The sequence below is a fragment of the Venturia canescens genome, chromosome 1, assembly GCF_019457755.1.
Source record: "Venturia canescens isolate UGA chromosome 1, ASM1945775v1, whole genome shotgun sequence".
In the NCBI taxonomy this organism is placed as follows: domain Eukaryota; kingdom Metazoa; phylum Arthropoda; class Insecta; order Hymenoptera; family Ichneumonidae; genus Venturia; species Venturia canescens.
In genome coordinates this window covers 8232394-8254289 of record NC_057421.1, presented here as the reverse complement: position 1 = coordinate 8254289, position 21896 = coordinate 8232394, and the positions used below count along the sequence as shown (strand labels likewise).

General features: G+C 39.5%; 2 protein-coding genes across 6 annotated transcripts in view; both read left to right on the top strand.

The window, feature by feature from the left end:
• The window catches only part of upSET, a 40729-nt gene extending 26576 nt beyond the window's left edge, over nt 1-14153 (top strand). Inside the window, exons 3-12 of one of the 4 annotated variants that reach the window (XR_006262733.1) lie at nt 128-218; nt 704-857; nt 980-1124; nt 1222-1269; nt 1415-2219; nt 2357-4516; nt 4683-6347; nt 6987-7224; nt 7359-7507; nt 8014-8149. Coding sequence is in view for 3 of the 4 variants with exons in the window: in XM_043432944.1 (XP_043288879.1) it covers nt 128-218; nt 704-857; nt 980-1124; nt 1222-1269; nt 1415-2219; nt 2357-4516; nt 4683-6347; nt 6987-7224; nt 7370-7507; nt 8014-8612 (6043 nt within the window). In the remaining variant the exon portion in view is untranslated. Of the gene's footprint in view, nt 1-127; nt 219-703; nt 858-979; nt 1125-1221; nt 1270-1414; nt 2220-2356; nt 4517-4682; nt 6348-6986; nt 7225-7358; nt 7508-8013 lie in introns of all 4 variants that reach the window. The other 3 variants (XM_043432946.1, XM_043432945.1, XM_043432944.1) reach the window with 3 other exon arrangements.
• A 997-nt stretch (nt 14154-15150) lies between these two features.
• Nucleotides 15151-21800, top strand: LOC122418867 (aminoacylase-1-like). 2 transcript variants are annotated; one of them, XM_043432953.1, is made up of 5 exons: nt 15151-15424; nt 17634-17803; nt 18724-19227; nt 20171-20461; nt 21031-21800. In XM_043432953.1, exons 1-5 carry the CDS (start codon nt 15328-15330, stop codon nt 21172-21174), a joined length of 1206 nt encoding a protein of 401 aa, XP_043288888.1. In that variant the 5' UTR covers nt 15151-15327; the 3' UTR covers nt 21175-21800. The 2 variants fall into 2 exon arrangements, with proteins under 2 accessions (XP_043288888.1, XP_043288889.1); XM_043432954.1 differs by lacking the exon at nt 15151-15424 and adding an exon at nt 16278-16414.
• The last annotated feature ends 96 nt before the right edge of the window (nt 21801-21896 follow it).

Genomic DNA, 21896 nt, shown 5'->3' with positions numbered 1-21896 from the left:
AACGAACTTGGATTTTCAGTAGAAAACTTGCTAATCTCAGTTTTTCATGATATTCAAAACCGATAGAATTTATTTAGTTTTTAAAAATCGTAGTTCTTTTTAATTAAGAATTAATTTACCTTTACAGAAACGAAATGGAATCTCACTCTGCGAAGGACGAGGACATCCAATCACAGGCGCTGCAGTCGCCCGTACGAAGGATGCCCTTGCCGTATGAGGTAAAAAATATCGTAACTGCGAACACCTCTACGAGGAGAAGCTCACTTATTATATTTTTTTTTTTTCATTTTCAACATTTCTCTATGGTGTTAGAATGATGGGATAAAATCCAATCACTTCTGCGTGAATTTAAACTGACAAGGGATAAATATTCAACAAAATTAGCATGATTTTGATGAGTTTGTTACGTTTCACAACTGTCAATTTTACGTAAAGTGTAATTTTACGAAAACTCGTTTTTCCAATATTTGTAGCACGTCGACATTCCTTCGCCAGTATGAATTTGGTCACTTCCTACGTTTGCTCTAAATTTATTCTGTCAATATTCCTGAAGAAAAAAAGACTGAGAAATATCCATTTTTCTGTCAAACAATTCTTTCGTCACGAATTTCCAATGCAGCACGAAATTTTGCGGGAAACGTCAAATTGTGTGGTTTTGTTCCATTGCATGGTTTGAAGAATTCCTTCCCTCCTCTAATTGTAGTGTCTCCAGTTTGTCCTACAAGACCACAACTACGGTGCACCACCTCCGAGAACACCGCCACCCGCGTCACCGCCACCTCATCCGAAGCAACAACCGATAAACGGTGCGGGTGCATCGACTGTGACACTGCAACATCCTTTTATCTACTCGCAAGGTAACAACTCGCAAGCAATCGAGCAAGTTTTCAAAAATTCCTATAAATTGCGACATTAATGAATTTCTATTTTGAAAAACGAACGATTTTTAAAGTCTCTTTACGTTTCATTTCGTTAAAAGCTGTAAGTGGCAGTAACGCAGTGGACGATGCAGCGAGTGCGATCAGTAGCGAAGCAGGTCGAGAGGCCGAACCGGAGGGCGAAGAGACGGAAACAGCACCGGAAGGCGAGGGTGATGATGAGGACAGTGTGACTCGCTGCATATGGTAAATGAACCCTGATTCTTCGTTCATGGAATCCTCCTTATATTTTTCTCTCTGCAAAGAGCATTTTATAATTTTGCGTGTTTATTTTCGATTTCAGTGAATTCGAGCACGATGACGGTTACATGATTTGCTGCGATCGCTGCCTGTACGTATAAAAATCGAAAGATTCCAATAAATCAAATGCGCTTCAAATATAAAAAATTTCATCAATTTTGACTAGAATTATCGAGCCAAAACTATTTTTGTGCATGACCAATTGACGTCACTAAATTGTCGTTCCATTTTTTCAGTGTATGGCAGCACGTGGATTGCATGGGAATAGATCGATCGAACATTCCGGAAGAATATCTATGCGAGATATGTCGACCCCGCCGAGTGGACCGTCAACGAGCACGAGGTTTGCAGATGCGAAAGCGAGAGGAGCTTCTGAATTCGGACACGTCATCGGACGCTTCATCGACGAGTTCTGCGGACACGGATGTCGCGGTGAACACTGGCCCGAAAAAGCGTAACGTTCAGCAACACCAGCAGCAGCAACAACAGCAACAAGCGCAACAGCAACATCAGCAACAACAACAACAGCAGCAGCAGCAGCAGCAACAACAACAAACGCAGCAACAGCAGCAGCAGCAACAACAACAACAACAAGCGCACCAACATCAACAACAGCAGCAACAAGTGGCACGAAGAAAATCTGATCCACCACCTCAGTTGCGTCGATTGAACAATAACAACAACAATAATAACAATAACGTTGCCAAGCGACAAAGACGCGAGCAAAATCCTCGGCAAACGAGCGCTGTGCGTAAGAAAGAAACGGCTAAACGTGGCCCCGGTAAACGAAAAGTCAAGAGACGCATGAGCCTCGACGATCGAGAAGAAGAAACACAAGATGCTTGGGGCTCGAATATGGCGCCCCTCCGACAATGGATCGAGAGATACGAGGAAGCTGTTACGAATCATTACAGCCCCGAATTGAGAGCCAGAATATCCAGCATCAAAGTTAACGGAACTCACAACGATCTTAAACAGGGCAACATGAACGTTGTTGCCACGGGCAAGTGTAGACTCAACGTCCATAGCAACAATCTTAGGGTAAGTTTTTCGATAGATCGTTGAGGCATTCGTAGTTGAGAGTTTTCGCAACATCCAATTTAAAATATTATTATACGCGTTAAAAGACTCGAATAAGACAAAAAATGTAAATATTTGCTCGTTCGATTTTCCAACAGTTTCTCGTGGCAACGATGTATCTGCCGCCCAACACGCCGGTGCTAGAGTTACGTGGAAAGTACATGCTCAGCACGCAGCACAGGCCGTCTCATCCGCAGGGTCGACAACATGCCCAGAGGCCGGGTCCTTTTGTATTTTTTTATCGTTTACCACGAGACGGTACCGAAGTGTGCGTGGATACGCGAACGTATGGAAACGACGCGAGATTCGTTCGTCGAAGTTGTAAACCAAACGCGGAAGTGAAGCATTGTATTGAGAAGGGAACGCTCCACCTTTACATTGTAACGAGTTCGGCGATCGAGAAGAACGTAGAAATAACCATTCGTCATGAGCAACATGATCTAATGCTGTCGCCAAATCCGAACGCGACTGCGGTAATGCCGCTTGTTTGTGCTTGCAACAATCCGCGTTCGTGTCAGATCGCCGCGACCGCCGGACAACTGACAACTCGACGAGGAAGCAACGGCGCCCTCGCGGAAAACGCTGACGGCCGGGAGAGGAGACGACGAGGTCGTAGAAATACCGTTTGCGAGGACAGCGATTCGTTGTCGACTCTGTCGTCGACGAGTATCACGCCCACCACGAGTACAACTACGCCGCAGACGACGTCCACGGTTCAGCCGCGTCGTACAGCGACTGTTGTCACGAGCGTACCCACTCCGACGGCGACGGTAACTCGTCCGAATCCCAAGGAAGAAGTCGTGCCGGTTCCGCAGCAACGGCAAGCTTCACCCTTGAGAACAGCGACGACGCAAGCACCCCAAACGCAACAGCAGCAACAACCTCAACCACAACAGCAAACGCAGCAACCGGTGACGCAGCAACAACCTCAACCAGCTCCGCAGGAACCAACACCCGCGACTCCAACGGTCACAACTCCCGCCGTCGTAACACCGAGCCAACCTCCTCAAGAATCTAAAAAGGACAAGAAAAAAATGACTCGCGAGGAACGCAAGATGGAAGCTATCATGAAAGCTTTCGAGAGGATGGAAAAAGCTGAGCAGAGAAAGCAAGAAGTACAGGCGAGAAACGCTCAGCGCAAAGAATCCGGTGGTACGCACAGTGACAACGACGAACGCGAGAGTGTTTTGCATCACGTTGCTAAATCGAAGCACACCATCGAACGACCCATCCGTCGAAAGCGGCGGAAGGGTAGAGCGAGAACCACCAGCAGCTCACACTCCCAAAACAGCAATCGGAGAACCCGCTTGAATTCGGCCGATTCGGACCTCTCCTCCGGCGAAGAAAGCTCCACTATGCAATCCCCACCGTCATCCAGTCAACACATGTGCTTACCGACTCGGGATACATCCTCCTATTCACCCCGGTTGTTGCACACCCCCACCAAGGATTCCGACAACGACCCTCTCGCTCGCGATAGCAATCAAACCATACCGACCGCCGCCGGACTTTTGCTCGCTCTCGCCAATTCCTCCGCGGTCCCTGGACCCAGTTCACCGACTCTCCAACAAGTCGCTCCCATCAAGAGTCCAACCTGCGACAGTGGCGCGAGTAGCAGCTCCCAAAGCTCAACTCCGTCCACGCCACTCTCCTCGGCTTGCCTCCTCGTCGCAGCCGCCGTTGGACCTCTCGCTCCGGGCTTCAAATTTCCAAAAACTAAAAAAGTACTCATGAACGAGTGGCTCAAGGAATCGCCCGACCCTCCCCAAGCCCATGCCCAAACATCCGGCGTCTCTTCGCCTCCGGCCACTATTCAGAACACCAACGCTTCTACCCTCGCCAACAATCCCGCCGCGACAAAACCAACCGACTTTTTGTCTCCCACCGATCCATCCTCGGAGTTTTTGACACAAAGTTACGCCGCCAAGGGACTGGCTACTCTCGTTCAAGCCGCTAATTCCGTTTCCGGTATTATCGATTCACCTCCTCAACGGAAACAAACCGCTAACACAAACTCCGCTTGTCCTGTTTCTTCCGGATCCGCTAAGAAGCGGTGGCTCCGTCAAGCCATCTCCGAAGAATGCGACTCGCCCAACAGCAGGCCTGAAAGTCCTCCCAATGAAATTGTCGCTGCTCCGCCCAAAAAACGACGCATCGCCAGGGAAAGCTTGTCCTCCGATAATTATACTCCACCAACTACACCGACGCTTCTCGCTCCAGACTCTACGAACGCGAACTCGACCCTCTCCAATAACGAGGTAAGCATTAATTCTTATATTTAGACCAAATTTTTATCAACACAAATGTTTGAATAAAAAGCGACTGAAATATCTAATGACCGGCCCAAATCTGATGGTTTGGACCACACAAAAAGTCTCTTGAATAATAATGAAATATAGCAAAATTCTTATGTTCCGTTTCCAGCATGATTTCATCGATCATCCACAATCGCCAGTTTCGGTGGAAGGAAGAGTCCGCATGGACTTTGAGTCCGAATCGATAAAGGAGGAGACAAATTTCGAATCGGAAAAAATGATTTTTTCGGAGAACAAGACAAAGTCGCGGATAACGACGGTCGAGGCGGTCGTGGTGAAGAAAGAAATCGATACGGAAATTCGAGAAACAAAATCGACAGTCGCAACAGTAAAAGTCGAGACCGAGGAGATGATGAAGGTAGATTCAAAAAATTTGTTAAAAACGGAGCCGATGGATACGAAGGAAGGATTGGATGTGAAATCGTCGGTTGTTATTAAAACAGAGACAAAAGTATCGTTAAAGCGAGAGCACGAGCCCGACGAAATGCCCGTGAAATCTGAAAATTCGTTCATCACGAGTGTCAAACGAAAACCGTTGATAAAAAGAGAAACGAGATCACCGGAAATTGAAAAAGGAACGGTGGAGATCATCGATCAGAACGAGCCGGACACAGAAATGGAAGATCTCAGTTCGCCGATCGCTGCGATGGAATCCGACGCTGAGCTGAAGCAACGAGTCGCCGAAATGAGGCTCGAGTTCGGTGGCAGTGTCGCCGAGATTGTCAGCATAGCCAGTGAGAATGAGAAATCGGACGACGACGCTCGAGAGCCAACGATTTACGAGCGATCGCAAGACGTTCGTTCGGAAGATAATGCATCGATCGACGAGTTTGACGTCGAGGCGCAGATGAAAAAAATCACGGGTGACGATGGAAACGACTACAAGGAAAAAATTGACACGAGCTCGGAGCGTGACAATAAAAGCATGGACGGGATCGAGGGTCTGATGGAAAGTTCGAAAGAAGATTCGGACTCGGACGATCATGACATCGAGGACCTCAAGTACAACGAAGCGTCGCCGAAGTTCCGTGCTTTCGAGGAAAGTTTACCGGTGGAAGAACGTAGATTCAAGGAATTCGAGAGTACTCGAGAACCCAAAGACGCGCCTGACGACGCGACCGTTGACGACTCGTTTGGAACAGCGACGAAAGTTGAACCCATCAAACCGGAAGTCAGTCAAACTGTTTCTTTAGGATCTTCCGAAGAATCAATGTTCGACTCGGTCTCTTCGAGCATGGACATGGCGATGGAAAACGTCGCTTCTGCCGATGATCCCAAGATTTTTCAATCGATTCCACCACTCAGCGAGCGTATAAGAAAAAAACCCGAGTCCACGGGCATGTCGAAGAAACAACTTGAGCTCGTTGAAGCCGCCATAATCGAATCGACGATCGATCTTGAATCGAGTGAAATATCGGAAAATGGCGATGACAAAAGCATCATGTCAACCGCACTCAGGAATCTACTCGGATCTAAAATCGACGATGACACGACGCCCAAATTGACCAACGAAAACGATCTTACAGAAAGCATCAATCCTCCGCCCTTGTGCGACAGACTCGAGGAATTTATAGTCGCTAGTGCACCTGATACCACCATCATACACGTCCCAAATGACAAACCAGTCGCAGACAACCCCACGAAAGAAGAAGAAATTCCGCAACCTGAAATTCGAAGACTTAAAGATCCGAGAACAGTTGTGCCTAACGAGATGCCAGCGCCACCTCCTTTCAAACCAGACGTTCCAACCCCAGTCAAGCGCAAGGTTAGAACGGTAGGAATGTGGTAGAGTTCGCCTAGGGTGGACTGCTTTTTTTCTTTTTTTCCTTTAAACTATTTGTGAAAGCTTTACGCGTGAATTTCAAAGGATAAACAAATCTTCGAAATTCTTACGCAAAAGTATCGCAAAAAGCTCGTAGGTTCAACATTGTAGCGTGTTTGCGGCCAAATTGCATGTCTCAAACGTATTTCAATTTTGATTTTAAAGTTGTTTTATATTTTCCATTGAAGAAAAATATCTGATTGGCTGAATATCGATTTGATTTTGAAAATATTCATAATCCATGCATGGCGCAGCTATGGTTACGTGTTGTACTTGACTTAATGATGTAAGAATTCACATCGTTAGAATGCAACAAATATTCTCTTGTGTCCGGACTATTATTTGCGAATTGAACTCGCACAGAAACAGGTTTGCACACTTTATGAGTTAGAAACGAACCAGTTACGAATATTCGTTGCATTTTAATGCCGTACATTTCCATACCATTTTTCTGGAATGAATCGTTGATGATGCGCAGTCTTGACTGAATTTCATTGTGGAAAATGAGTGTAAAAATATTGGCCAAACGATCAAAGAAATGGTTATAGAAATCGAAAGATTCGATAACGAGACTCCGTTTTAATATTCCAGCTCTCCATATCGGAATACAGAAAAAGGAAGCAACAATCGTCCGGTACACCACCAGAGCCTGAGCCCTCGAACGATCCTTCGTCCTCGGAGAAGAGTGCGTCTCGCGGAAGATCCGATAGCGCTAGCAGCGGCACATCGTCGTTGAGTTCAGACGAAGAAATTTCGAAAGCAGCCCTTGATTTGCCCAGTTTAACGACGCTCCCCCTATTTGCTAACAACGAGGCCGAAGAACGCAAAGGTGAGTCGATTTCCGAGCAAACAATGAGAGAAATAAAAATCTCACAAATTCAAAAAATTGCGAGAACGTACTCGTTCTTTTGTTGTTCGTGGCCACTCTTAAAAAAGAGGCTGGTGTGAAAGTCTAAGAATTAGTGTACCCGCAGGTGGTGAAGAAGGCACCATCGGTTGGTCGGCCGCCCCAACCCTCGTCGAAAGACAACGCGAAAATCTTACCGAGAGATTGAAACGGGAGTTTGGTCTGTTTCTCAGCGACGATGAGGAGGAACGAGCGCGAAAACAAGGTGAGCATTAAAAATAAACGAATAAACAGATATTCTACAAAGCTTTGCGACATTTCCGACCGAATTTTGCTGAAAATGCATTTGAAAATCAGATGATGGAAAACATTCACAAATGAGAAAGGATTTAGCTATCGATATTAAAGTTTCCACATAAATTGTACCATGAATCTTAAAGTTTTAAAGCTTTTTTTTAATTTCCTCAAAATCTTCATTTATAAGTTTTCAAAATACAAAAATGTTCTTCCTCGTCTCAAACCAGGATGAGGTTCTTGCTAGTTCTGAAGAACAGTGTGACACGCAGTAGAACAAAGTATTGTAACGAATAAAAAGTAATTTTTTTGAAGTATTGAAACAGACCGACAATTATGAAAAAAAATTTATTGCGTTCAACAATATTAGCAGTCAAATATCGAATTTGAGCCTCAAGCACAAGATTTTTTTTTATTATTCCCTGGAGGAAAAGATGTGATTAAATTAATGATGAAAAAATGGAAAAAAATGTTTAGGTTTGACGGCCGAGGCTATATTAAAAGCTCGTAAAGCTGGATCGCCCCCGCAGCCTGTGATACCGGGAGTTTTGTCGGCGTATCCATTGCCTCAGTTGCCACCACAGCCTTACATACCACCGCCGGGGTCGGCAGCAGTCCATTATCCTCAATTCCCAGGGAAATCGTGTCCGGTGCCGTTCCAAACATTTGCGGTACCTCAAAGTTTACCGCCACCGGTATTTCCGGCAGGAGCGCAAGCGACGACGGCGGCGGTGGCGACAGCGGGGGCAGCGGCGGCAACAGCGACGACCGGTACTCCGATACCGGCGACACCACAGTTTTTGGTACCTCAAGCACCGCCAGGCTCGAATCCATATCCGCCACAGTTTCCAACGACAACGGCTCTTCCAACGACAACAACAATGACGACGACTTTGACGTTACCACCTCCGCCGCCTCCGCCACCACTGCCGCCGCCTCCTTTACCTCCAGTTGCATCACGTGGCTTTTCCACCGTAGCTCCAACAACCTCAACAACATCACAAATATACAACGCTACGAGTCAGCAATCCACTAAAACATACTTCAGCCATCCACCACCTGCCCCAAGGTCGTAACTGTCGTTGCAGGTAGTAATGATTACGAAGTTATTTAAATTATATGCAAAGTTGAAAGAATTATGAGACAGCATAAGAACAAAAGAGAGAAAGAAAATGGTAGCTAATCGTTTTTTCGTTATAACCGTCGGTCGTCACTTTGCTTCGTCGTTGAATCGTCAATGAATTTGTCAAAGTCCAGCGAAGAAGCAAACTTATAAAATCGATCGACAGAATTTCACGTGACAATTCGATAGAGAGGATGAAAAATATGAAAATTCGTCTCAACGTTTACGGTTCAACTGTTTCAACGTTTTATTTTTATTACCATAATTTTTGGCTCGGCCTAACATTTCACGTTGGATTTCTCCGTTTTTTTTAGAAGTTTTCTTCTCCTTTAGTGACGAAGTGAAAAATATCCATTTGGAAAGTTGTACGTTCTTGTAAATTCGTTGAAAAACGATATGTCATTGCAAGGCGAGTCCATTGAAAGCCGCGATAGTTGATTATTCGTTGAATATTTACCTTCGTCACAATCGAACAAACCATTGCAGTAATCCAATACTTTTTTCGTTTTTGTTAACTTTCAATATTCCTTAAATAACCTTTCGATGCTTGCTCGGTTATATTGTGTTTCTTCAACGAAACTAGGCTGAAAGAAAAAAAATATAATAATCAGAGCCAAGTTCCACATAACTCGCGTTTGGATCTCTGGAGGAGAAAACAGAAAGCGACAACGAGCAACTTTTATCACTATCGCTATTCAATTATCGTGTCCGATATTTCAAGTCGTGCACGCTCACACACTCTTGACGTTATCTATCGAATTACGTGTATATATTGAAATAATATCCTTTGCATATATTGTCATGATAAGACATCAAATTATATATTTAAACGGTAGTTACAATTGTAGATTCGATACACGTAGAACTTATTATCGAGATTCAGATACGAATGCGTGCGAGCGGTATTGCCATCGCATTCGCTCAAACAAAAAATAATTAATAAAAAAATACGAAGAAAGAAGGAATAGCATTACGAGAACAATGAGCAGAACAAGTAAACCGATTGAGCAGCGAAACGTGCCCAAGAATTCTCCATATATATTTTATATTTCATTGTAAAAACCCAGATTATTAGTTATTAATAAATGGTACATGTTCAATATTCATTCTATGGGTTTTCCATTGGAAATTTATCGAGTGCTACATTTTTTGAGCACGCTGCACAATTCACGGTGGTTTATCAAATACATACACACACACACATATATATATATACACATGCAGTCACTCTCAAACGAAATGCATCGCTTCCGATTGCGTTTTACTGCAGCGTGATGCGTTTCATTTTTACGTGACTGTAAATGTAATATATTCGTGTATAGATGCATAGAAATATTGTATTGACTACAAAAAATTCGATGAACTTCTTTGTGATCTTCGATTAACTTCCTCTTATTTTATTTTTTTCTTTTTTTTTTCTCCATTCTTTTGCCGTTTTCGAAGATCGAAAGACGCTCGTCGCGATATGTAAACACGGTGTACAAAGTATTTCTCGGAGACTTGGCTAACACGAATTTTTTGTACGAATTTTTGACCAGTCGATCCTTATAGACTAACATAAGCATTTTTTTCTCTTGCTTTTCACTCGTACGAATATTCCTTTTTTTTTCTTTTCTTTTATTCCTGTTAAGACTTGCCACCCGCAATTAATAATTGAATAAAGTAACGCGAATCATTTCTTGGAAATGTCAGTGTTGAGAATGCATTAACGTAAAAGATCATTCGAAAATGAATTAAAGCTAATTTGACTCGAGTTAAGCAATTAATTTAATGATTCCTTTTCGTTTTCATTAGGAAAAGAAGGGAGATTAAATTTGTTAATTAGTTTTTTTTGTATAGCTTATAGTCGAAAGATGTTGATGTATATTTTTTCAATGTGTGAAGCGGCGTTGAGATTGGGAGATTTTCGAATACAGAAAAATAATGAAATGACTTACTAAGAAGGAAAAGAAGAAAGGAAGAAGAAAAAAAAAAGAAAAATACACATATAAGAAGAGAAATTTATTTCGAAATTTCGTACGAAATTGGCGAAGTAGCCCGGCGTCATTCAACATTCGTGCGCAAGTACAAAAACCGATTTTTCAGCCAATAAAAATAAGTAAAGAAATTACAAAAATAGACAAAAAAAAAGAAAACAGAGAATGAACACGCAAAAATAAGTAACAGAAATCAGTAGATAAAAAAGCGGACTGCGATAATCAAGTGCGGCGGGGATAAATTGTGACATGGTTTGGGAGAATTTACGAAAAGATACGCAGATTTTTCTTCCCCCTTTTTCTCACCAACTGTCTTTTAACCAAATCAAAACTAAACGATTGTCCAATTTGTTTTTCCGTATTATTCTTCAATCGAATATAATAAATAAACGAAATGTGCAAGTTTATCCCGTCTTAATAAATCACCCGGTAAAAAAGTGATCTGAAAACTCATTGACACTCTAATCATAAAAAGAGACGAAAAATGGTTGAGAAAATAAGTGTCGCAAGATGCTCAACGCAAAGGTCATGTCACCCAGTGCATAATGGTTGTATCGATTAGATAGATAGGTTAAAAAATTAGTGCGCAAAGCTTCGTAGTATAATTAATGAATAAAATGTGAAAGAAAATGCGACGAGGAATAAGATAGAACAATGTAAATGTGTAAATAATTTAAGTTAATAATTGTTATGAAATTTTGTCTTCGAAGGTTGGAATGAAATGACGATGAAAACATTCGTCATAATTCGGCACACTTTTCGAATCGTCGAAACACGAAAAATCAAACTCGCTCGGAACAAAATAGAAACTCTTTAGAGTGCGATCTTGCTTCCTCGATTCGAAAAAGCCATTTCTATTTTCAAAATAAAAACCTCTCGAGATGGATCTTTCGTCAGGTATAGGATTCGCGAGATTTCGTACGTTCCGTTATGTTTGCCTTGGTTCCTCGCTATAAAATCGTTCGAAACGCGCGCCGAATGAAATGAAAATGTTAGGTATAATTCGACATTTAGCTGCTACCTTTAACTTAGCAATAGATTATACATTTCACTATATTTTTGAGCTGGAAATATCAAGAAAAATAATCATAACAACAAACAATAGCATCGATCGTGAAACTAACAACGGCTATAACGTTGCGTACTTCGCAGGTCCTAAAAATTCATAAAATCGGTTGAAAATGAATGCACGAACGAAGGGAAAACGAAGGTGGTCGAATATCAGCTCGCTTTTATTTTCTTTCTTAATTTTGTCTTATCTTCGATGAACGTTGTGGGAGGGAGAGAGAAAGAAGTTGAATTTCAACGAGTATTTTAAAATCGAGTAATGTACATCGATGCTGCTGCTGCAGGATATTATTAACAGAATAAAATCTATGTAACAAATCTCCATCGTTCTTATGCACGTTTAAGCGTTTTTTCGAAGTATACATTGTATGAAATTAATCAACTGGCTGGAAATATTAACAGCACACAATCACGAACGCTCCACACAGAAAACACGACTGCAAACAATGTATAAAACAAAACAAAAAAAACACACACACACACACAATGTCAATATAAAACGTGAAACGAAAGAGGAATAAAGTAACAGATCAAAAAATGGCGAGACGTGTGAATGATCGAGTATTTCGAGTGCCTGTTGAAATGTCCATCGATGTAAACGGCGATGAAAATTATTTCGCAACGAATTTTCATAGGGATGAAAAGAAGAAAAAGATTAAGGATCAAAGTTTTTTAAAAAAACTGATGAATGTTACGATAGCGAATTTTAAAACACGTGCTTACTAATCTCGTGTAAATAGTAATCGTCATGTATTATAAACCCTCAATAATTATTCCCTTCGATTTCTTATGTTTTTCTACTTTTTGTTTTATTATCCGTGATGGTAGAATTTCTCGTTATAGGACAAAGAAAGGATAAATTTTCGAGTCATTCTTTGTTCAGAGAGTTGTTGGTGTAAGAGCCACGTTTGAGGAGCTCGAAAAGCTCGTTTTCTGTGACAATGAGGGAGTACTACACTGAATGTGATAAATGCATTCAGAAGCATCACAGGATTCCTTATCACCGAGAAAGTAAGAGGAACGAATTCCATAAATCTTACCCCGAGCACATAAAGCATTTTCATTTTCAATAATTCGGCGACGGAATCGTGGTTATAAATAAAATTTACAAGAAAAAAGAAATTACGGTCGTTCCCTCGACGAAAAAACAGCGATAAGGTTGTGTGTTTATCAAGAATGAAAGAAAATGAGAGCGATAAGCTTTGCAAGGTTTTAGCGACGAGCAACGAGCGTTCGTATCTCGAGCTCACGTACGGACAAAAACCTTGAAATTTTGTTTGTTCCTTTACAACCATAATTTCGCGTTGTCTCTCACAGGGGAGCAAAAAATAAAATGTCCGTTTAACAGACCTACGTGCAGGCATAATCTTCTATTCTTAAATAGAAACGGCGCTAACGATTTAAAGAAAACTCTTGTAAATACACATTTTCTGTAGATATGAAACGTTCTAAATTCAACTAAACATTGTCTCTCTACAAAGGGGTGTAAGCTCGACTAAACACTAACTACAAGAAAACAAACGAAAAATTAATCCACAAAAACACGAGTGATAAAAAACAACAACAACAACAACAACAACAGCAATAACAAACAAAAAACAAAGCATTGAATTTACCTATAAAGTATTGGGCAAAACGAACAATGGTGCGACATTGCCTTTCGCTTGTGTCCCAACTTATGATCTGTTGTACAATTTTTTTCTTCTAATTAGTGCTGCTCCTGCTACTGCTGCTACTGCTGCAACGTGGTTAAATTAATGAAATTATCAAAAAATTATGAAAAGAAGAGAAATAAGGGCTGCAGATAAGTGTCGGGGAGAGGGCGGGGGGGATTAATAGCTTTATCGTAAAATATATATAACAATCTTATAAATAAACGTTTCGATGTTGTAAATAAGACAGACCATAGCTATCATTCGAAAAATATGTATACGTATAAATGCATTCATTTATACGTATATGTATTTATTAATATCTATTAAACATATAAATATTATATATATGGATTATAATATTATAATTCATATATCTAATATAATATATAAATAAATATATAAATATATACATTCAAACTTTGAATTAGCACCAGATCACATAATTTTTTATTTGCAATTCGCTGTTCTATAAATGTACGTGCCCTTAGACATTAGAAACAAAAAAACAAAAAAAAAAACAACAACAACAACAACAAATCTTACACCACTTACATATGTGTTATAATGTATAATAAAATATAATTCGTACCACTAATTGAAACCGAGCGAAATAATAATAAATGATTATAAATAAAATAAACGAATAAATGTAACGAGTTCTTCGATATCGAGCGCGTTATTACGATATATCATTTGTGTATCAACGAGGTACGAAGAAATATGTCGTGTAAAGAGCTCATATTTAGGCGTATATGAACTTTAATAAATCGGAATACATTTTACGAATGAAACAAATTTTCTGTGAGTTTCCTTATCTATGCGCCTCCTCGGTATCTCTGGACGAGGGTACTTTCATTGAACGGTGATTTCAGACTTGTTTCAGAGATTCGGCAAAATATCGCTCCGGCCTTCAGACCTTGTGTCTGCGTCGAGAGAAATGTTGCGCTTTTGGTTTAGTCCTCGGTTTTCTTGGCACATGGAGAAGACTCGTCGAGAAGGAATAAATTTTGAAAAAACAGTGGTAATAAATAATTCGGAAGCGAGAAAAACTTCTTGAAATATTATTCACGACCTTCGTACAATGGAAAAATCCTTCGTATCCACAGTTACGAACCCACGCTCAATCAATAAAACACTATCTCAGAGTACAGCTTCATATGTCAAGCTACAACGGGAGCTTAAATGTTAAATTTAGTCGACATTGGCTTTACCGGCACGTTGATAAAATTTGTGTCAATTATCTCTGCTCTCATTATATTTGCTGATGAGTTATTACGGAAATGAGATTTTTTTTAAGGTTATGTTTATTATTGGATGAAATTTTTCGAATCACTGAAAAATTGTTCTGCTCACGATGCCTCATGAAATCGTAAAATTTTTATTATTTTCTAGGAATAATTATTTTATAAACTTTTTGAATAATGTGACGGATTTTTTCGTCAAGCTCTTCAGTCGCGTTCGACGAAAATACTTTTTTGACGGAAATTGACGTCTCAATGTAATTTCAAATTTTTCAATTTACTTGAATTCATATGAAACGCCAGGCGTCACATATTTTTTTTTAATTTCTCTAACGCCTTCATATTTCAATATAAAACAGAGGCAAACAGGTTTATGTTGATTATTTTGTCATTCGGTTAGTCAGTGATCACAAGATTGGTGTTAAGAGGAGTCTCCTTATAATTCCCGCTATTTCGATCAGTCTATGGGACGTATGATTGGTCAATTTGAGAAGGATGGGGATGCGACAAGCGGCGACAATTGGATAAAGCGAAGGTTTCTGGCACTGCGGATTTCAGTCGAAGTTTAACCAGCAAGGTGCTAGTAAAGCAGCTAGAGAGGGACTCTCCTCTTTCGTCCCTCGTTTTCAGTCCTCCCCTCTCCTTGGATACCGATCAGCAGGCAACCACCACCACCGCCGCGGACATATTCGAAAAAATTTTCACAATCGCCAACGTTGAAACGAGCAATGGCCTCGTCGTCTCAGACACAGCTGGACAAAACAGCTGTGGAGAATTTTCGCGAGTACCTGCGAATTCCCTCGGTCCAGCCAAACATCAATTACGGTAAGTTTTTCCATTTGCCTACCATATTTTTTCTCTTATTTTTCTTTTTTTTTTTTTTATGTTTTATCAACGTGTTCCAATGTGTTCGTACTGAAAAAATGTAATGAAAAAATCACGTGAAACTTCCGTACGCGACATCGTACGATATCGTGAACGCGTATAATTCCCTTATATATGCACTTGACGACGCGTGTACTACAAAATTTATGAGGAAGCCAGTCAAACGAGATAGTACAACGTCCATAAATCGCGCGTGTACGCTAGGAAAAAGGGGGTCGCTCAATTACGCGTTTCCTCGTTAAGTGCGTTCCCCTTTTGCAATACTCTCTAATAACGTTTGATAAATTCTCACAAATTGACCTGGCTATTTGGTCAATTGATTCGCTTAATTTTCCTTATATTCGATCTCTCTCGCTTGCGTACACTTCGACGGTATCAACGATATTTGGAAATTGCGAGTAGATACAAACTAAAAAAAAAAAAAAAGAGAAAACGATGAAACGAAGACGCGGCGTTTGGACGCTATCTCTTCTTGTCCACAGCCATTGGCAGGCCCCGCCCTGAGCATTTTTGGCATTATTTCGTCAGCTATCCTCTTCATTTTGTTCCCTTTATCTTGTCATCCAATGAAAAATACATTTCTATTTTTTCTCCTTGACAATCAGTTTCTTTCCGGCGCACTCAGCGACATTCGTTCGCGGATACGCCCCATCCGAGGTCCAATATATTTTGCTGAAAAAATCATTTTGCTTTCTCTCGAGTGTATCTTCGCCAACTATTAAGTTCACCACGTGTTCATAAAATTTTTTTAAAAAATTTCGTGTTTCGTACGATAAGAGGACGCTTGGAATCCGCCGGTGCAACACGGGAGAAAGGCAACGGCATACGGTATTGCCCTCAGCGTTGCTAACGCGTTTGAACCTGCTGACACGGCGTCGATCGCGTGTGTTTGTGTTTTTTGTTTTTTGCACTTTCACGGGAAAAACTGAGGTAAATATTTCGTGATTATGTTGAATCGTTTATTTAAAATGCATTCAACCAATAATTTGAATAATAATCAATTTGATAAGCAATCGGGCATAATGAGAAATGATGCAACGTATTTGGGTCATAGTCCTGAATGGGAATTATTTTCAAACAGGAAATCGGAATACTAGTATCGAAGGTCATTTGGACTTTGCTTACACGTTCCTTACGCATATAAGAATTTGGCTTTTTTTCTCATTGTTTAGTGATTTTGAGCATCGATGACCTGTAAAAAATTTGGGTCACTAATTATTCACGCAAAATTCGTGTCCGAATCTCAAAAATAGTTTATCAGAAATGACATTTTTTCTAGTCCGCTAATACCTATTAGTAATAGAGAAATTGCTATGGCTTGCCAACGGATAATTAGTAAGTTTGAATCAATTATAGCTTAAACGTTTCAACCAAAATGAGTAAACTTTGGGTGGTCGGGCCAATTGATTTAGTTTGGATTTGCTCGAGTGTTTTATTTGTCCTTAGCAGAAATCAGTCTGTTGCTTGTTTTAAAGTTTAATTGAGTTTCTTATTGAGGTTTTTTGTGAAAATTGGTAAATTTTTATGTTTTGTTTCAATAATTTGATTTTTTCTCATGTAAGAGGAGCATTTCCTGGAAATTTTTAGGTTCACTGACTCGAAATTGTTTCAATTTCAAATTTTCTCCAAAATTCAACAATTCCTTCTGGATTGATACACTGACATCATTCGTATTTGAAATATGATACAGGAATTTATGTAAGCTTGTTAATCCCTGAATACTAAAAATACAAATTGTGATTTGGCATTAAAGTATAAATGTTTTTTGTGTTATCGACTGAGTGAAAAAAAATGTCACAGTTTGCAATCTTGCATTTCAGTAAGATTTGTTTTTACGTTCATGAGAGCCCAAATATGTTCATACTGTTGAACTGCGAATATAGCATTTCTTTTTTGCTATTTGTATAACGAGCCTCAAAAACTTGAAGAAGTTTTTTCACTGAGTAATTGATGAATAATCAAAATATCTTTCATTTCAGCCGTAGAGGAAAAATAGAATCCAATTAAAGAAATTGAAATAAATGATAAAGGGACGAGTTGAAAATATTGCATTTGCCCTGCAGAGACGATTTATTTAATTTTGTGTCCAAAAATTTGCTTTATAAAAACTTGGAATACCGTTAGTCAATAACATTATACTTTTTTCCAGATGATTGCGTCGCGTTTCTCAAAAAACAGGCAAAGTCCCTGGATTTGCCTGTCAAAGTGTACGAGCATTACAAAGGCAAGCCCATCGTCATTCTCACCTGGGTAGGAACCGATCCTGCTGCAAAATCAATCATGCTCAACAGTCATATGGACGTGGTACCGGTCTTCGCAGTAAGCAGTCCATTTTTATGATTTTGTTACATTCAAATTCTTCTCAACTCATCAATTCTCATTGTCAACTGCCTACAATTTTCTGCCCAAGAATGGGTCAATACGTTTACATGATTTTTAATCGTAAACAAACTTTTTCTACAATTTTACTGTGCTAAAATTGCAGAGACTATTTAATGTTCCTTAACACCCATTAAAGTTTGATTGAAACACAAAATCTGCAAGGATCATTATTCATTTTTATTAATTATTAATTAATAAAAATTAAAAATAATTGTCGTTGAGAATGAATATCATTCGACTAACTACTTTTCTAATCAATGAATTACCCATGTTATATCGTTCCATTATCACTTGAAGTTTCAAAAAATTTTGTTCAACTTTGGAGTTCCACTATTCAATCTCAAAATTTTCAAAAGTATATCGAATTTTCTAATATATTCAATTCATTTCAGTACTGTTTAACCTAGTAAACTCGCTTCAATATATTCGAACAATATAGAAATTGCTCATGAACATTTCATTTTGAAAGGGGTGAAATAATTTTCAAACAATTACAGTAATGTGCACTGAGCTTTTTTCGATACAATGTGACTAAAATTTTTGTTAGCGGTCATGTATTTTAAACTTCATCAATTATTTATAGTTACGAGGCTGAAGTTTGCACTGTTGGAATGCAACGAAATGAACGAAAAAAAAATTTGTAATTCACCAAATTTTTATTTCACAAATCATTGGTGAATGTTGTAAAACTACGAATTGCAAATTCGACAGGGCACAGAATTGGAGATTTGCTGGAATTATTCGAGAGTTTTTTTATATCATTTAATTGGACTCCAACGTTGCAAACTTCAGCGTAATTTATAGTTAATCATCTTTTGTCTGAAGGCGAATGAAACTAATATTTGGATTGTTTTCAGGATCAATGGACATATCCACCATTCGATGCGCACATGGATGAGGCGGGTAACATTTATGCACGTGGTAGCCAAGACATGAAATGCGTTGGTATCCAGTATCTCGAAGCGATACGTCGCATGAAATTGCAAAAGGAGCGAGTCAAAAGAACGATACACGTATCGTTCGTGCCCGACGAGGAGATTGGAGGCGTTTTGGGAATGCGAGAATTCGTTCACACGGAAGATTTCAAGAGTCTGAACGTTGGATTCGCATTGGATGAGGGTGTCGCGTGTCCTACGAACGATTTTTATTTGTTCAACGGTGAAAGATCGATCTGGCATCCGTGGGTGCACTGTCCGGGGGATCCTGGTCACGGGTCTCTCATGCTGGGCAATAACGCAGGCGAAAAAATTCGCGTTATAATCGATCGTTTCATGGATTTGAGAGCAAAGGAGAGCGCCAAATTACGTACCGGTCAGCTCAAAATCGGAGATGTTATTTCGGTTAATCTGACCCAATTGCAGGTGGGTCCAAATGAAAAAGAAACACATTCACTTGATTCACTTGAAAAATAAAAGAAAGGAAAGACTTTCTCAAAACATCCGATACGATAAAATTTCCTCACTTTACGCGTACGTGACATCCTACGTAACTTGACCCAAAAGTTTTATACTTGATAAATTCGTTCTTCAATACATGTCTGTCCAATCAGGATAATGGATGGTGAGTACGTGACTACGCGCTCGAAATTAATCATACATGCCGCTGTATTTTTGAGCGCACATTAGATTTCGACGCATCAATTATTGAAGCACATTTCAAGCACTTTTTTTACACTAGAAATTAGTCTCACTTTCAATTTTGCACTTTACAAATAGTCGTAAATGAAAACCCAAATCAGACATGCAACATTTTTCAATTTTTCAAAAACTTTTTCGACTTCCACTACGTTTCGATTCGAATAGGTCGATCAAGGACCTTTTATTGTTCGGATTATTGAAAAAATGATCATTTTCGTCACGAATTAATTTAACTTCTGGAAATATTCGTTTTTAACTCATAACTACAACCTCTGAACGTTTTTTATGAAAGTAGAGTATTACACGAAATGGACTTTTGAATCTTGAATATTTTATTTGAATTTGTATATCAAAAAGTTCGTAATCGTTTTAACGAGCAGGGTTAATCGAGTGATTTTCCTACTGTAATCCACACAAGAAGAAGAATTTGTTAGTTTTTGTAAAATCTCATTTTTGGGCGATACTTTACTACACACTTTGTACTCTGAATCCGACCCCGAGCAAAATGTGTAAGAAACACTACGATTCATCCGAGATCCCGAATGGTATACGCATGTAACTGGTTGTTAATCATTTTCTGTTTTCCACCGTACTTCATTGATCGTTTTTCTGTTTAAAAACTGTTGAAAATAGATGAGTAAAGACAAATTTTTGTACTTTTTTCCAGGGTGGAATCCAAACGAACGTAATACCCGAGAAATTGGTGGCTGTTTTCGATATGAGATTACCGCCCACGGTGGATCACGATGAAATTGAAAAAATGATCAACGGATGGTGCAAGGAAGCTGGCGAGGGAGTTTACGTTGAGTACGAACAGAAAAATCCGAAAATCGAATCCACCAAACTCGATGGGACGAACCCATTTTGGATTGCGTTTAAAGCAACTTGCGATAAAATCGGTGTCAATCTCGAGACCGGCGTATTTCCTGGAGGAACTGACAGCCGATACGTGCGATCCGTAAGTTTCGAAGCGACATTTTTTCATGAACAAAATATAATTTTCACGGCAGCGAACAGTTTTATCAATTTTTACCGTCCATCTCTCATTGGCATTGGAGAAATTCAAATTACTCCAAATTTCACTACATTATTCAGTAACAAAAACAATGGGATTCATGCTGTACGGTTTTAGTGTCTGAACGTAAGAAGAAGCTTTTTAAATCCTGCTGTTTCCAATTTTTACCTTTTCTCACAAATGGTGCATCAATTTTGGATTTTCCACAAAAGTTCGCTCTATTCTTTCCAATCGTTGGTTTCACTAAATCTTCATTTTTAAAGAAAATAGAATATTTCAAAATGTTATGAAAATTGGGAATCTGGATGCATTAACTTTGAAGCTTCGATCTCACTTTTATTAAAATTTCAAATAAAAATGTTATTCTTCTAAAAATTTCCCTCAACGAAGTGTTTATCAAAATATTATCATTAAAGTACATTAGATTTTCAACGAATATGGTTTATTTCGAAATCGAAAAGTAATTTTATGACTGTTAAGCATCGAATCTACATTTTTCGTTCTCCATTCAGGTTGGCATTCCTGCGATTTGTTTCTCGCCGATGAACAACACAAAAATACTGCTCCACGACCACGATGAGTATCTCAACAAGGACGTGTTCCTCCGGGGTATTGAAATTTACATGAAGCTCATTCCAGCGGTGTCGAACGTGTAGAAAAAAGCAAAAAAGGCAAGAACACCAGGACGAAAACAATCGCCAAGTTTCTGGAAAGGTGCAGACGCGTGAGGCACATTATTTTCTTTATCAGCAAAAAAGCACAGCGATTCTGAAGAGGATAGTTCGAACGCAATATTAAAAAGTTCATCAAAACGGTGACGATCCAGTGGTTAAATGAGATTGAAAGTTAGCTCAAAATTTGAGTAATTTTATGAATCTGTTGGACATAAAAAAGGGAACTGGAGCCATATATATATAAATGTTGTTAGAAAAAAAAAGATTCAACGAGCTCGTTCACGAGTACGATATTGATTTTAAGGAAACGTGGAAAAATGAGAATCCAGGGAGAAAAAAGATCAGAAAACCAGTGAATGACGACAAAATAAGGGTGAACTCGCAGGGGTTCTTGCTACGATCGCAAAGAATCAAATTTGCGAAATCGAGACATTACAAAAATTTGCCAAAGATGAGAAGAAGAAAAGAGAAAGAAATTGAACTACGAGCTCGAGATCGCCGAGGGAATGTTTCCGATCTGCAATACGTGCCGGTGAATTGAATCGTTGTGAAAAAAAAAAAACAAATGTTTTTACGAATATTTATAAATACATATTTTACGAATGTTACGAAGCAATGCAATACATATATTTACAAGTGATATATAAAAGAGGAGGAAAGAAAAAGATTAAAGAGAATGTTACGAAAAAAAGCACACAGTTGAT

Excerpts from the sequence above, each read along its gene's own strand:
- LOC122418867 (XM_043432953.1), top strand. The coding sequence starts at position 15,328 with ATGGCCTCGTCGTCTCAGACACAGCTGGACAAAACAGCTGTGGAGAAT. Across the intron at positions 15,425-17,633 it reads CCAGCCAAACATCAATTACG|ATGATTGCGTCGCGTTTCTC; the intron begins GTAAGTTTTTCC and ends ACTTTTTTCCAG. Across the intron at positions 17,804-18,723 it reads ACGTGGTACCGGTCTTCGCA|GATCAATGGACATATCCACC; the intron begins GTAAGCAGTCCA and ends GATTGTTTTCAG.